The sequence below is a fragment of the Phoca vitulina genome, unplaced genomic scaffold (assembly GCF_004348235.1).
Source record: "Phoca vitulina isolate PV1807 unplaced genomic scaffold, GSC_HSeal_1.0 scaffold41, whole genome shotgun sequence".
Lineage (NCBI taxonomy): Eukaryota > Metazoa > Chordata > Mammalia > Carnivora > Phocidae > Phoca > Phoca vitulina.
Window position 1 is genome coordinate 16,867,726 of NW_022589744.1, and position 15,422 is coordinate 16,883,147.

General features: G+C 49.7%; 1 protein-coding gene across 4 annotated transcripts in view; it reads left to right on the forward strand.

Annotated features, from left to right (window-relative positions):
• TBCD (tubulin folding cofactor D) overlaps positions 1-15,422 on the forward strand; it is a 156,889-nt gene that overhangs the window by 19,484 nt on the left and 121,983 nt on the right. For all 4 annotated transcript variants that reach the window (XM_032429794.1, XM_032429795.1, XM_032429792.1 and 1 more), the window contains exons 8-9: positions 11,341-11,386; positions 13,266-13,398. In XM_032429794.1, coding sequence (XP_032285685.1) covers positions 11,341-11,386; positions 13,266-13,398 — 179 coding nt within the window. The remainder of the gene's footprint in view (positions 1-11,340; positions 11,387-13,265; positions 13,399-15,422) is intronic.

The window sequence follows — 15,422 nt, forward strand, 5'->3', positions numbered from 1 at the left end:
GGGTCAGAGGGAGAAGCAGACTCCCCGCCGAGCAGGGAGCCCGATGCGGGACTTGATCCCGGGACTCCAGGATCATGACCTGAGCCGAAGGCAGTTGCTTAACCAACTGAGCCACCCAGGCGCCCTATTGTGTTGCCTTTTCTTTTTTTTTTAAGTTTTTTTTTTTTTTCTTTAAGATTTTATTTATTTGAGAGAGAGAGAGCGAGAGTGAGAGAGCACGAGCAGGGGGAGCAGCAGGCAGAGGGAGAGGGAGAAGCAGGCTCCCCACTGAGCAGGGAGCCCGATGTGGGGCTCGATCCCAGGACCCTGAGATCATCACCTGAGCTGAAGGCAGACGCTTAACCGACCGAGCCACCCAGGTGCCCCTGTGTTGCCTTTTCTAGTCTTAATGAGGAGGACAGTTCCCAGAAGAGGGGAGGCTGCTGAGGCCCTCATGGTCCTTGGGTGTTGTGGGCATGGTACCTCCTCTCTGCTCTTTAATTGCAGCGGGTGAGACTTGGTTCTTGGCCTTGTTTCTGAAGCTGTAGAGGCCCACGGCCCACTTTCTGGAGAGCAGGGCATTTCGGACTGCGTTTAAATGGAGACATTTGGACCCATGACTCAGTGTGACATCATTTTCTCGGGTGTTGTCCCATGTGCTGGCTGTTGACAGGTGGGATGAGGTGTAGGAAGTCATGAGGGCCAGTGAAAAGTGGGGCTGATCGTGTTATCACCCAGGGCAGTGGGCACAGGATGTGGGAGGAGAGGAGATGACAGCCAGGGCTGCCTCAGGGCCCTGGGGAAAGCCCTTTCTCACTGTACACCCTGTCCTGGGCACTTAAGGTACAGACCGCCTGGCCCCTCTCAGGAATGTTCTCGGCATCTGTTTCTTTCCATTTGTGTTGCTGTTGTCTTTAGGAAGGACAGCCTTTCAAATGATGAGAATATTTCAAGACATTTTATAAAGAAACCTGGAAAAATAGAACATTTTCTGAATTCCTGTGGTCTGTTGAGGTGCTGTTTTTTTTCCTGCTTTCTTCCATTCTGTAAATGAACGTGATACGTTGTGTACTAGTTCTTAAAAAATATTGAGAGAGGGGCGCCAGGGTGCCTTAGTCGAGTGTCCAGCTCTTGATTTTGGCTTAGGTCATGATCGCCTGGGTTGTGGGATCAAACCCGTTTTGGGGCCTGCGCTCAGCAGGGAGTCTGCTTCTCTCCTTCTCCCTCTCTCTTTGTCCCTCTCCCTGCTCAGGCATGCGTGTGTGTGTGTGTGTGCTAGCGGGCGCACGCACGCTGTCTCTCTCAAATAAATAAATCTTAAAAAAAATTGAGATAATTCACATACCGTAAGTAATCTGCTTTTTTTTTTTTTAAAGATTTTATTTATTTATTTGACAGAGAGAGACAGCGAGAGAGGGGACACAAGCAGGGGGAGTGGGAGAGGGAGAAGCAGGCTTCCCGCGGAGCAGGGAACCCGATGCGGGGCTCGATCCCAGGACTCTGGGATCATGACCTGAGCGAAGGCAGACACTTAACAACTGAGCCACCGAGGCGTCTGCTTTTTTAAAGTGTGTAATTCAGTGATTATTTTGTATATGCACAAGGTCACATACCCATCACCACCATCTAATTTCAGAATATTCTCATCACTGATAAAGGAAACTAGCAGTCACTCCCCTCTGCAACCATTAATTTAGTTTCTGTCTCTGTGGATTTGCTCATTCTGAACATTTTATATAAATGGAATTGTACAGCATGTGACCTTTGGCAGTGGCTTCTTTCATTTAGCATCATGTTTTCAAGGTTCATCCATGTTGTAGCGTAGGTGAGTAATTCATTCCTTTTTATGGCCAAATAATATTCCACTGTATGGGTATTCTTAGCTATTATGAATAGTGTTAACCTGAACTTCTGTGTGTAAGTTTTTGTTTGAGCATATATTTTAGTTCCCTTGGGTACGTAACAATAATTTTTTTTTTAATTTTTAATTTTTTAAAGATTTTATTTTATTTATTTGACAGAGAGAGACACAGTGAGAGAGGGAACACAAGCAGGGGGAGTGGGAGAGGGAGAAGCAGGCTTCCCGTGGAGCAGGGAGCCCGATGTGGGGCTCGATCCCAGGACCGTGGATCATGACCTGAGCCGAAGGCAGACGCTTAACGACTGAGCCATCCAGGCGCCCCAGTAGTTTTTTTTTTTTTTAATTTAACAATTTAAATATTTTCTATGTTTTTGAAGTCTTAGTTTTCCTCCTGGCCACACATCTGTCACGTGATGAAACGTGGGTGTCAGCTTGCGCAGATGCACGGCCTGTGCCTTCAGGCGGCTCTCACTCCAGCTGTGTGTGCAGATGGTGCTTAAAGAGGGTTGTATTGGGATTTTCAGTGTAATTGCTGTGATGGGAGTCAGTGCAGCGTGAGGCTGGCCTGGAAGGGCACCTAGTGTGGATGTGGATGGGAGGGGGAGGTGTCGGACACAGATGTGTGCCCACCAGGCTGTCTGTCATTGCCTGAATTCTGGAGAAGTGCATTTATGTTTTAGGTAATTCTGGTAAAGGATGGGTGAATGGGGCAGAGATGCTTTTTTTTTTTTTTTAAAGATTTTATTTATTTGACAGAGAGAGCACAAGCAGAGGGAGAGAGAGGGAGAAGCAAGTTCCCTGCTGAGCAAGGAGCCCGATGTGGGACTCGATCCCAGGACCCTGGGATCATGACCTGGGCGGAAGGCAGCCACTTAACCAACTGAGCCACCCAGGCGTCCCGGGGCAGAGATGCTTTATTTGAAGGTTTGGGTGTAAGGGGATTCTTAATTTTTTGGCATGAGTTGCATTGAGAAGTCTTAGGTCATAGAGAAACAATTGGAAGGTCTGACAAAATATAACTGGAGTCTGTCAGTCTACTGCGACCTGCAGGGCAAAATGCTAGACCTATCTGAATGTGGGCGAGGGATGTTTAGGCACATTCGACCTAACTTGCTTTTGTGGTTATGGTCCTATTTTAGACCTTCTTTGCCCAGTCAGGAATTTGTATCTGGCACGGGCTCTCGGGGTCTCCTGTAGCCTTTGCCCAGAAGCCACTCCTCCAAGAGCCACAGCTGTGTTCATACACATAGGGGCAGCTGGGCCAGCAGGGTGCCTAGGCTGTAGGGCTGGAGCCTGCTGTGACCGCCCTAGGGACCTGCGGGCAGGTGAGGCCTGTGTGGCCCCTGCCTGGGCTGGTGGCAAGGAGGCAGCAGTGGGCCTGTGCACTCAAGCCACCTGCGAGAGTTCCTGATGGCTCCCTTGTCCCTGGGCTCAGGTCCTCGGGGCTCTTCCTGAAGGCTTGAGAAGGGCATAGGGACCCTTTTTTGTCCACTTCTGCAGTTGCTTTGCCCTAGGTCCTTTTATTTATTTTTTAAAACATTTTTGATCATCTTGTTGCTTGTCTCTACATTGTTCCCAGGTTTTCTGCTGCTTCTTCCTAAGTGGGAGACACACGCCTTTAATGGCAAAACCCAGTGCTGGGTGGGAAAGGCTGCCGAGTGTTGTCCTGCCAGCTACAGGAGCAGGTCAGCATCCCTCTCAGTTCAGAGAGCCAGCCAGGAGTGGGGTAGTGCTGTGGACGTGGACATCTCCAGGCTCCACCCTTAGGAGAAGTTCTTGTTTTCTCTTTCTCCTGAGGAATAGAGGGATTTTCCCAAAAGCTTCTGCCCCTTCCCCCAGCCGGGCCCTGGAGCAGCATGGCAGCCATATCTCAGAGCTGTCTGGAGACGTGCGCCCTCAGTGGGGTGGACAACTGCCTGACAGGGCAACCCAAATCCTAGGGAAGTGAGTAAATGAAACTGCTGGGAAGTGGCACTCTGCAGGGCCCAGCACACCCCTTCCGGAGCCTTCTGAAGCCCCCGTGTTTCCTCTGGAAAACCTAGGGTCTTTCTGGACTCACACGTCCTGTTTCCTTTTCTCTTTTCCTTTTCAAAGCAGTGATTTGGTCTAATTACTGCTGATGATGCCTGGGCAGGAGGAAGTGGTGTGGGGTGTTGGGCTCTCCCAAGCAGGGAGCGGGTTTCACCATGAGCTCGTCAGACCTGAACAGCAGAGGCTGGGCGTCCGCTCTGCATGATGAAACTTGCAGGTGTATTGTGCTTTCAGATTTCGTCTGTCTCCTTTGATGCACTTGGCTTCATTTCTATCCACCTGTTCATTAGTGTGAGTTAGGCAAAACAGGTGAACTTGTAACAAGCACCATCGAAACTAGGGTTTGATTTTATTTTCCTGGAAGCATGTTCCTCTTCTAGCGATGAATTTTAACTCTTGTGTGGGAGAAACAGGAGTCTGGTAGCTTCCTATCCCTGGAAGGCCCTCTGGCTTAGTCCTGCTTTAAGCATTAGGATTATTGCAGATTGAGGAAATTCAAAGAAGGAAAACCCATATTAAAAATTGAAAATGGTCATCATTTGAATATGCTGTAACCTCTGCTTCCTTATTGATGGTTGTGCTATTGTGGCTCTCACTGCTTAGATTGAAGAGCCTAACGACTGACTGGTGACGTGGGGCTTCCCTTCCTGTGTTCCCTGTAATGGCGGGGAGGCAGGTGGGCACTTCTATTGCCAAAGACAGGGTTCTTACACAAAAATACTGCTGGTGTGATGAGTGGCAGTAAAACACTCTCCTCTTTGCCAGTTATGATTGTATCCCCCCTTCACAATGAAGTTTGTTTTATTTACTTTATCATTGATAAAAGCATTGCTCACATTAAAGGATAGATTTTTTTTTTTTAAAGATCTTATTTATTTATTTGACAGAGACACAGCGAGAGAGGGAACACAAGCAGGGGGAGTGGGAGAGGGAGAAGCAGGCTTCCCGCTGAGCAGGGAGCCCAATGTGGGGCTCGATCCCAGGACCCTGGGATCATGACCTGAGCCGAAGGCAGACGCTTAATGACTGAGCCACCCATGCGCCCCAAGGATAGAATGTTTTGTTGCAAACGTTAAAAATCAGGTAATCCCATCGCCAGTGCCTGAATGCATGTGTGAGGACAAATACCGAAGCCTCTCTGCTTTTGCCTAGAGTCTAAGTAAATAAAAGGAGTTTCCAGCGCCGGTAGAATGGCTGTCGATGCCACAAGGGCAGGATGTACCAGAAATGCACGTCCCAGGCTCCAGGGTGTGTTGGTGGGTGCTTTGCTGCCCTGAGGGAGGCCGATCTGCTGTGGGCCAGTCCTGAACCTCAGGACGCCCTGTAGCAACACCTGTGACCTCAGGCAGAGGTGACGGCCTTGCTCCGTGCTCCCCGCCTGTAGAAGGGAAATAACAAACCTCTTACCTCAGAGGGTGGTGTGGAGGCTAATTAATGCGTGTCATGCTCTTTGAAGATGAAAAGAAGCCACCTGATTATCCAAAACACTTGTCATGTAGGCTTTGCTTTCTTTCCTTTTAGGGTTCTTTGGAGGGTAGCACTCTGTGGTTTCATTTAGGGTTCAGTGTGGCCGGAGGACAAATGGTCCAAACTGAGCTTTTAGTCGTAGCCCTTGCTGGGGCAGGGTTTTGGGTGGAGGAAGATAGGGTGGGAGCCATTTGAATGTGTTTGTGTTTCAGTATGCATGTGCATTTATGTAGTGTTCATGTGTTCTTGTAGAATTCAGGTGAAATGGGTACCTTCTGTTTCTTTGTAGATTTAAATCCATGGAGCAGCCAACTCTGATACTGTTTTAATTTTATGTAACTCAGCATTTTACGTGGGGCAGGCAGCATGGTGGCATGAGTATTGTTGAAACATGCATGGTGTGTGGCACGCCTTTAATTCCATTGGCGGGCCTGGTTTGTACACCTGCTGTGTGAGGAGATGACGTGCTCTGCCGGACAGGTGCATGCTCGCAGGCAGCCCAGCCGAGCCCACGCTCGGAGGGGAGGGGGCCTTGTCGGTCACAGGCTCTCCCTGCCTCTTAGATGAGAGAAGGAGCTGCAGGCCTCCTGGCTGGTGCTCTCTGTCCAGCCTGGCCTGTGGCCTCCACTGCAGGCCGTCCAAGGGCCCTGTAGCTCCCACCCACTCGGTGGTTGGGTTCTCACGTGAATGGGCCCTGGCCGCCCTTACCCCTCCTCTAAGCAGGTGTTTCTCAGGCTTTGTTCTTGCTGTTTGAGGGTGGCTGATATTTCTCTTCTGATTCACCCTTGACCTTTAAGTTCCTGGTTCCTCTCCTTAGCCCCAGAGCCCTAGTTCTGTGCACCTGTTGTGCTTCAGACTCCATGAGTCCAAGATTGTGCCTGCTATCCTGTCCCTTTTCTCTCCTCCTGCCAGCCCGTGGAATGAGGGCCCAGCAACAAACAAGAATGCTCAGGCAGGGACCAGGTCCAGTCTCATCTGGCCATGTGGATGAGGCTTTGGGATGTGTTGCTGGCCTGGCCCTCCTTTCCTGGTGTGCTGGCCACCCCCTCCATGGCCCATCCTCCACCCTGGGCCAGGAGTCTGTCCTCGGCCTAGAACAAGGCTCTCTGCTCTGGTGCTCTCTCCAGACAGGAGCTGGCTCAGTCTGTGGAGTCCCCTCTATGGGCAGTGGCACCGCCTCTTGGTTCCTCAGCTGCAGCTGTGCTTTTTCTGTACAACGTTCAGTGGTGCCACTCTGGAGAACCAGTGGCAAAGGGCCCAGGAATGGGGTGGGGGAGCCAGAGAGTAGACAGCCTGCAGAGGTCTATCCTCCAGGCCCCTCCAGCAGGGGGCCAGGCACCAGGCAGAGTCAGGCCAAGCAGGCTGGTTGTGTTGCTTTCCCCGAGGGTTTTAGGCCCTGTGCTGGCGCTCCCTCGTGTGTGCCCTGGGTTAGGAGAGGGGTGAGCATGGAGGTGTGGGTCAGAAACGGCAGAGGCTCTTCCCAGTGGTTCCTGCCGTGGGTATTCTTGCTCAATTGAGCAAGAATACCCACGGCAGGAACCCTCAGTGGGCTCAGCTCTGTGCCTGTTTAGTCCCTTGGCATCAACATCCCTCAGTGGGCTTAGCTCTGTGCCCGTTTAGTCCCTTGGCGAGGTGTGCCGCCCACTTTTCCTCCTGCTCCTCTTTGGGTCTCCTTTCCTAGGAGGGGAGGGGGCCCCTTGTGGGCCTCCTGGTGGGGGGGCCCTCTCCTCCCGCTGGGCTCAGAGCCCCTCCCTGCCCAGGTGCCAGTGCGGCTTGGGACATTGTCCCTCCTCCGAGCCTGTGGTCGCACTGCTCTGGTGTGGGAATGGTGCATGTACTGCCCTGGCCCGCTGGTTACTAGGTTCTCTGGCAGGAATTGTGTCTTTTGCATCTTCCTTATCTCCTGCGTTAGGCAAGTAGGAGATGTGTGATCAGTATTTTTGGTACTTTTCAATTAACTGAGAAACAATTATTTTATCTAGAATTATTAGCTGTTGAAGCCAATGGCAATAGCAAAGACCTCTTTGGGAGGGACTAAGTCCTGCTAATCCTGGGTCTGTCTTGTACATCTCCTGCTGGTCTTTCCTCCTCACCTTGTGGAGGCTGCAGCAGGACCATGTCTGTTGCTCTTAACAGATTGATTCCAACCCTTTTAATGGAGAGCTTTCAGATCTCTCAGCTTTGCAGTGTTTGAAATTCTTCTGTTAAAGGTCCTTGAAGGCCTTTGTGTGGTAGGTCAGTTTATGGAGTCTGACAGCCTTCCATGAGGTGGGGCGGTGGGGGGGCCCAAGGGCCACACCAAGAGTGGTCACCCTTGAGAGAAGAGAGGAGATGTCTTGCTTCTTCTGAGGGCTGGAGGTGCCTCTGGTCTGGCTGGCTTGTCTCCTTTGTAGGGTGGACGTCTGCCTGGCCAGGGCCTAGTCTTGGAGTGCAGCCTGGGTGGGCACTGCCCTCAGGACACATCTGCTTCTATATTTCTCAGTGCTTCTCTGACCAGTTTCAGCTTACTGTTATTTTTTTGGGGGGGGGGGGTGGCAGGCTTCCTTCAAATTCCCCTCTTTTATCTTTGTAAGCTGGCAGATGCAGTGGGTTCCAGCCGGTGGTGGTAGGAGGGTTATTTTCCTCCAAACTATGGAGTGTGTGTTAGAATTCCTCTGTAAGGGGTCTTTCGGTGTTACATAAAGATGCAGAGCCATTGGGGCTTTGCTGCCTTCCACGAAAGGTGTGGCCCTGGGTGGGCTTGCTGTGGCGCAGCTGAGGACCATGGGCCATCCTCTAAATGCTGTCCGTCCTGGAACTGGTTGTGTCAGTGCTTGATGGTGTTTACTTTTATCCCCATTTGTGTGTGGCACGGCTGTCATGAGGGGGCACGGTACTGCTCCTTGGCATTGCGACAGGAGTCAGGGGCGCAGAAAGGGGGGGCCCACTTTGCTTGAGCTCTATCCTGACTGCGTGTTGGTGTGTTTATGATGTCATGTTTTCCTGGGGCACTGGGGACGGGACCACACATTGAAGGAGTGTGCTCACCAGCTCATAGGAGAATTCACAGGTGCTGGTGGGGGGCACCCCTGAGCGGGCATGGTGTGGGGGACCTTTTTCCAGGTCCTGGGTGGAGCTGCTTTTCTTGGCCTTGACTTGGTGGTGCTTCAGGGAGCCTTAGACCAGTGTCTCCTGCTCGGCAGCAGGGCAGACTGGCTCCTGAGCAGCTGACGGCCTGTGATTCACAGGCTCAGAGAACATGCCCCGGGGAGGGGAAGCTGGTTTACACATTGCAGAAAAGCAGGCTTGGGTGGGTAGCAATCGAAAGGTGTGGTAGTTTAGAATGATTACTAAGAAACTCTTTTTGTTTGCACCTTGCGCTGTGCTGGTTTCTAGAACAACAGAAACAGACCTGACGGTCATTTCTCCTGGGCTGCATGGTGGTGTTCTCTCTGATCTCGAAGAGGCGTAATTGCTTATGAAAGTGGGTGCTTTCACAGGTGTGGGCCGTTGGTTCATTTTTTATGCTTCCGTGAAAAGATCTCACCTCCCATTTCATGGCCTGGCTGATGAATACTTAAGACCTTCAGAAGAGGGGCGCCTGGGTGGCTCAGTCGTTAAGCGTCTGCCTTCGGCTCAGGTCATGATCCCGGGGTCCTGGGATCGAGCCCCGCATCGGGCTCCCTGCTCAGCGGGGAGTCTGCTTCTCCCTCTCCCTCTGCCTGCCGTTCTGCCTGCTTGTGCTCGCTCTCTCTGTGTCAAATAAATAAATAAAATCTTAAAAAAAAAAAAAGACCTTCAGAAGACGAGAGCATTTTTACCTGCTCCACCGTCCTGTGTGTGCCTGCGTGGCCACACGCTCTCACGAGTGAATGGCAGTGAAGGTGCCCCATTTTAATGTGTAAAAGCAGACTGGGGAGGGCGCCTGGGTAGCTGTGAGTGACTGCCTTCGGCTCAGGTCATGATCCCGGGGTCCTGGGATCAAGGTTGGGTTCCCTGCTCCGCGGGGAGTCTGCTTCTCCTCCCTCTGCCCCTCCCCCCACTCATGCTCTCTCGCGCTCACTCTCTCCCAAATAAATAAATAAAATCTTTGGAAAAAAATCGAATCAATAAATAAAATCTAAAAAAAAAAAGACTAACAAAAACAAAGCCCTTTTCTTCATTGATTTTGTTTTTGCTCTTTCCTTTTCATCCCTTTGCCTTCCTGAGTCTGTTCACAGGGGGTTGGGACTTTGTGATCCTAGTCTTCATGTGTACAGAGCGCTTGGGTTATCCTGTGGGGCTCAAGGTTGGGAAGAGCAGAGGGGTAGAACTCCTCTCGTGCCCATAAGGGATGTGTTATTGTTACTGCTTCCCGTTAGTCCAGGCAGCGGCTGTGGCTGGGCCTCGGTGCTGGCCCCCTTCTGTGTGGGGTGGGGTCACAAGGGGCGGAGCCAGGCGTCTGCAGGCAGGTGCCCGTCACCGTTCGCCCGTGCCCAGTGGTGGGGCCATGTTAGCGCCAGCGGTCATCACTTTTGTTCCGTTCTCTTACTGAGGCTCTGTAAGGAATTTGGCAAATAAAGAATGTTCACATGAGAGATCACTTCTGGCATGTCATAATATTTTAAATTCTTACTAGTTTACTTGGTGAATGAACCCAAAAAACACTTTTTTTTTTAAAGATTTTATTGAGAGAGAGAGAGCATAAGCAGGGAAGAGGTCAGAGGGAGAGGGAGAAGCAGGGAGCCTAACTCGAGGCTTGATCCCAGGACTCTGGGATCATGACTTAGTCGAAAGCAGACGCTTAACTAACTGAGCCTCTAACTGAGCCACCCAAGCATCCCTCAAAGAACACTTCCAAGTGCTGTCAGCTCTGTTCTGGCAGCTCACAGTCCTTCCCTTCTTCCCCACAGACTTTCTGTACTGGTGAGTTCTCTTTATGTCCCTGCCACATGTCCTCATCCTGCTGTCAGGGTGGTGTTTGCCGTCCAGGCTTAGACAATAGCATCCTGACCTATAGGGTGAATTTCCTCAGTCAGGAGTTCTCAGTTGGATAACAACCCACCCCAAAGCCTGTGGCTTAAAACTGCAGCTATTGTGAGGATTCTGTGGGTTCTGATAGTCTGGGCATGGGGTAGCTTGTCTGTCCCTTGAGGCCAGGGGGCTTGGGGAGTGCTCCATGGCTGGGAAGCCCACACAATGGGGGCAGCTTGAAGGGCTGAGCAACTTCTTGACTGTCAGGACCTTGTGTCAGGGGGACGGGAGTCTAGCGCACATGGGCTCACGTACCTTCATATCTAAAACAGAAATAGTTCTCACTTTGCTGGTTAAATAATGTTTCTGAAGGAGAGGAAATTCTTGTAAGAAATTTTTAGAAGTGCTCCGTGCTAGGATTCTTTGTTTAAGGGGCTTGGATGCTTGTGTGAATTACCCCATTTTTCTTCCAGACCTAAAAGTGGAGGGTAAAATTCCAGGTTGAGCATTCTGGAGCTTGTGAGGTCTGTGAGTTTGGACGTAGTCCCTGGTTATGGGACAGGGGTGGGAGACACCTCGCCAGGGCCCCACAGGATGAACAGATGTGTGTGAGAAGCATGGGGAGCCCTTTCTCACTTGTTGACTGAGCATGAATGACACTCCAAGAGCGCACGCTTGGGCTCCTGACCCTTCATGAGAGCTGCTTGGGCCTGTAACTTCTACCCTTTCACACCTTTTCTTATACACAGGTCATTAGAGAAAACCCAGTGAGATTTTTCACTCTCCTTCTTAGGGCTAATGCCCTTAACGGCAGCTTGGGTACATGTCAGTGGTGATGTCTTGCCCTCCCTAAGTGGACTGGCCTTATGGTTGCATTCCTGGTTCACAAAGTCCTTTAGGGACATGGCCTCTCGTCTTCTAATTACTTTATCATGTACAGGAACTATTCATTATTTTGTGGTATTTAGAATAAAAATTATGGAAGGTGCTGTGAACTGTTTTGATAATTTCTGTTCTAAATTTGTAAACATGTTTGTAACATTTAACAGTTTTTGTTTTTTTTTTTTTAGGCACAAATATTTAAGCATGGAAAACGTGAGGACTGTTTACCCTATGGTAAGATTTATTTGTAAGAGGGTGTGTTTGCGATGTGAGTTTGCCTGTATAAGATCAAGTGTGTCTCCTTCACATTTTATTCATAGTTACAAGAGTCTGTAAGTTGCTGTATTTGGACACTATCATAGTTCTTTGGTTTTTTGTTTGTTTTGTGTGTGCATGTGTGCTTTAATCTGGTTTTTCAGGCCTGGTATGGGGAGGAGGTCTGGGTTCTTGGTGCCCTGTCTGTCAGGTTTTGATTCTGGGGGACTTGGTGATGTGGACGTACCCTGAGGTCTCTGGCTCACCTGTTGGGCTCCCAGTCACAACTGCATTGTTCCTGGGGCCACGGTCATGCCTTTTGACCTTTTGCCTCATTCTCTTAATTTTATTTTTTTAATTTTTATTTATTTTTTAAAGATTTTATTTATTTATTTGACAGAGAGAGACACAGTGAGAGAGGGAACACAAGCAGGGGGAGTGGGAGAGGGAGAAGCAGGCTTCCCGCTGAGCAGGGAGCCCGACTCAGGGCTCGATCCCAGGACCCTGGGATCATGACCTGGGCTGAAGGCAGACGCTTAACGACTGAGCCACCCAGGCGCCCCCTCATTCTCTTAATTTTAGACAGAACCTCATTCTTGCTGCGGAGAAGTTTGCTACCTGGACCAAGAGAAATTTCTTGGAGTTACATATTTTAGAAGATGTGTGAATAAATTTTGAATAGTAGAGTCTATTTTTTTAAAGAAATTTTCATTTGGAAAATTTCGAACATGTATAAAGGAAGAGAGAGTGGTGTAGCGAACTCCCACATTTCTGTTGCAGGCTTCACACTTTTAATTCACGGGCGTCTTGTTTCCTTGTGCTCCTACTCAGCATGCCCAGACACCCTGTCGTCTTACCTTTTTAGTGTGTATCCCCAAAAGATAGGTAGGATGCTTTTGGAAACATACGTTGATCTTACTGTCACACCTGAAAACACGAGCATCGTTGCTCAGCATCTTCACACATCCTCCTCCTCAGTGGACTTGCACACACACATGCTGGGTCTGTGTTATGTTACTGTCACTCATACCAGATCAGTCACTGCGTGTTGTTTGGGTCTTTGGGGAAATTATTCAGATGCTGTGACAACTTGTCTTGAAATCTTGCCCTCCTTTTTTTTTTTTTTTTTTTTTAAGATTTTATTTATTTATTTGACAGAGAGAGACACAGAGAGAGAGGGAACACAAGCAGGGGGAGTGGGAGAGGGAGAAGCAGGTTTCCCGCTGAGCAGGGAACCCGATGCGGGGCTCGATCCCAGAACCCTGGGATCATGACCTGAGCCGAAGGCAGATGCTTAACGACTGAGCCACCCAGCCGCCCCGAAATCTTGCCCTCCTTGTCTCTCATATGAAGTGCCATCCTGTGTGCTCTCCTGGCCCTCGCTTCCCCATGATGCCACCTTGTCCCCCCACCAACAGCCTTGGCAGCAAAGGGGCCTGGCCACCCATTTCCCTGTTTGTGGAGAGCCCTCCCCATTGGGCCGGGCCCATCATGTTTGCAGTTTCTTGTAATCCGTGGTGTCTTCTTTATCCACCGTGTTTCCATAAGCTCTTCCTTGCTTATTGTGCCTTCTCTCTCTCTCGGGGGCTCCGTTTTTTTTTTTTTTTTGCCAACCTGCACATTTGTGGCTTCACATTGAGAAAGTTGAGCAGGTTCAACTCTCCTACACTTGGTAAATGACATGGGATGAGGGGTTCTTTATGGGGTCCAGTGTGCATTTGGACCATCACACCGTGTCTGGGGGACCTGTAGAGTCATCTGTACTTTTAATGTTGTGGGTGCCAAACAGATAGTGCAGTTTGGCAGATCACAGAAGGTCCTTCCCACCAATCTGAGCCGAATATGCTGTTGTTTGCAGCTTCCACCGTTCTCGAGTGCCTGGAGGGCTGCAGGCTCCCCGACAGCAACCAGACCCTGCTCCGCAAACTTGGGGTGAAGCTCGTGCAGCGGCTGGGACTGACATTCCTGAAGCCCAGGGTAGCGAAGTGGAGGTCAGTAGACCAGGCCGTGATGTGCACGGCCTGCGCGTCTGTTGGGGAGGCCGGTGTGGTGCTCGCCTGGGTTGAGGTGGCCGTGGCAGAGAACACTGTTATCTTCTGCTTCACTTCATTTCCTTAGTCTCAACAGTGTTTCTGATTTTGAGAGGAAAAGTCTTCCTTTTTTTTTTTCTGTCCCTACATCTTACAGTTAGGATAATTGAAGCTGGAGTGGTGACAAGGGAAGTTTGGTTTTGCATTTTATGTGACATTATTCAGGTGCAATATGCCTTTACCAATTTGGGCTCACTGTAGGGAAAGCTCCATTAATGATAAAGCTGAATACAAGCTTCTTTTAGAGAAAGCAAGCTCTCCTTCAGGTTGATTCAGAAAGCCAAGCTGTTTTTGCCTGTGGATGGAAACTGTGTCTTAACTAACGGTCTGACGTTAATTAACAGATTGCTTTTGAATTAGTGGCTCCCACAGAAACAGACTTTTCTGCTGTGCTTGGAGTACTGTGTTCTTTTTTTTTTTTTTTAATTTTTTTATTGTTATGTTAATCCCCATACATTACATCATTAGTTTTAGATGTAGTGTTCCATGATTCATTGTTTGTGCATAACACCCAGTGCTCCATGCAGAACGTGCCCTCCTCAATACCCATCACCAGGCTTACCCATCCTCCCAACCCCCTCCCCTCTAGAACCCTCAGTTTGTTTTTCAGAGTCCATCGTCTCTCATGGTTCTTCTCCCCCTCCGATTTCCCCCCCCTTCATTCTTCCCCTCCTGCTACATTCTTCTTCTTCTTTTTTTCTTTCTTAACATATGTTGCATTATTTGTTTCAGAGGTACAGATCTGAGATTCAACAGTCTTGCACAATTCACAGCGGTTACCAGAACACATACCCTCCCCAGTGTCCATCACCCAGTCACCCCATCCCTCCCACCCCACCCCCCACTCCAGCAACCCTCAGTTTGTTTCCTGAGATTAAGAATTCCTCATATCAGTGAGGTCATATGATACATGTCTTTCTCTGTTTGACTTATTTCGCTCAGCATGGAGTACTGTGTTCTTAACAGTCTTTGGGTTTTTTGTTTTGTTTTGTTTTTAGTTTTTGTATTTTTGTGAGGAACAAGAACCACGTTTTGTATTTGTTCACTTCTCGTGTTTGAAGTATTCCTCGATGGCATCCTTGGCCTGACTCTTTGCCATAGTCTTTCACCACCACGCATCTGTAACCAACTACTTTATGGGGTTTTCTCTTCTGTTGGTTTTACAGAGCCCGTCCCTTCCCCTCGTTTCTTGTTGTCATCAACCTTAATTAGGTTGACTTGGTGCTGAGCACAAAGCACCTCTACCAGCTTGACACGCACAGGCTCATCACAGTTGTTGCAAACGCACAGAGATGGGTTTGGCACTTGTCTAAGGCTCTGGCAGCTTTGTGAATCCCACGTGCTAGGCCGTTGTGGATGCGGGTGGTCTTCAGCCCCTCCTGTGAAGCAGTGTTAATGTCCATACACCTCCAGCGGCAGGGCCGTCCTTGGCCACGGCAGTGGGTTGTGGTGGAGCCAAATCTCGAGTGTGTCCAAGCCTCCGCCTCCGTGTGACTCAGTGGTGGCAGGGAAAGAACTAGGAGTCTTTAGTTTTATTTCCAGTATTGATATTGGTGGTTTGGGAGGAGTTGTTTGGTAAAGTTCAGCTCATCCTTTGTCTCAAATTCCAGCAAATTCCAGAGAAGTATGTTATGTTGTAGTGATGTTTTGCTCAAATTAGCTTTTGGGTCATACAGTGCATTGTGTAAGAAGTTGTTTATGAGACTAAATGTTAGTGGTTAGTTTCCAAAATGCCATGGAAAATTAATGTTCAGGAGTGCCTGGGTGGCTCAGATGGTTAAGCGTCTGCCTTCGGCTCAGGTCATGATCCCAGGGTCCTGGGATCGAGTGCCGCATCGGGCTCCTTGCTCAGCGGGGAATCTGCTTCTCCCTCTGCCCACCGCTCCCCCTGCTTATGTGCGCTCTGTCTCTCTCTCTTTCTCCCT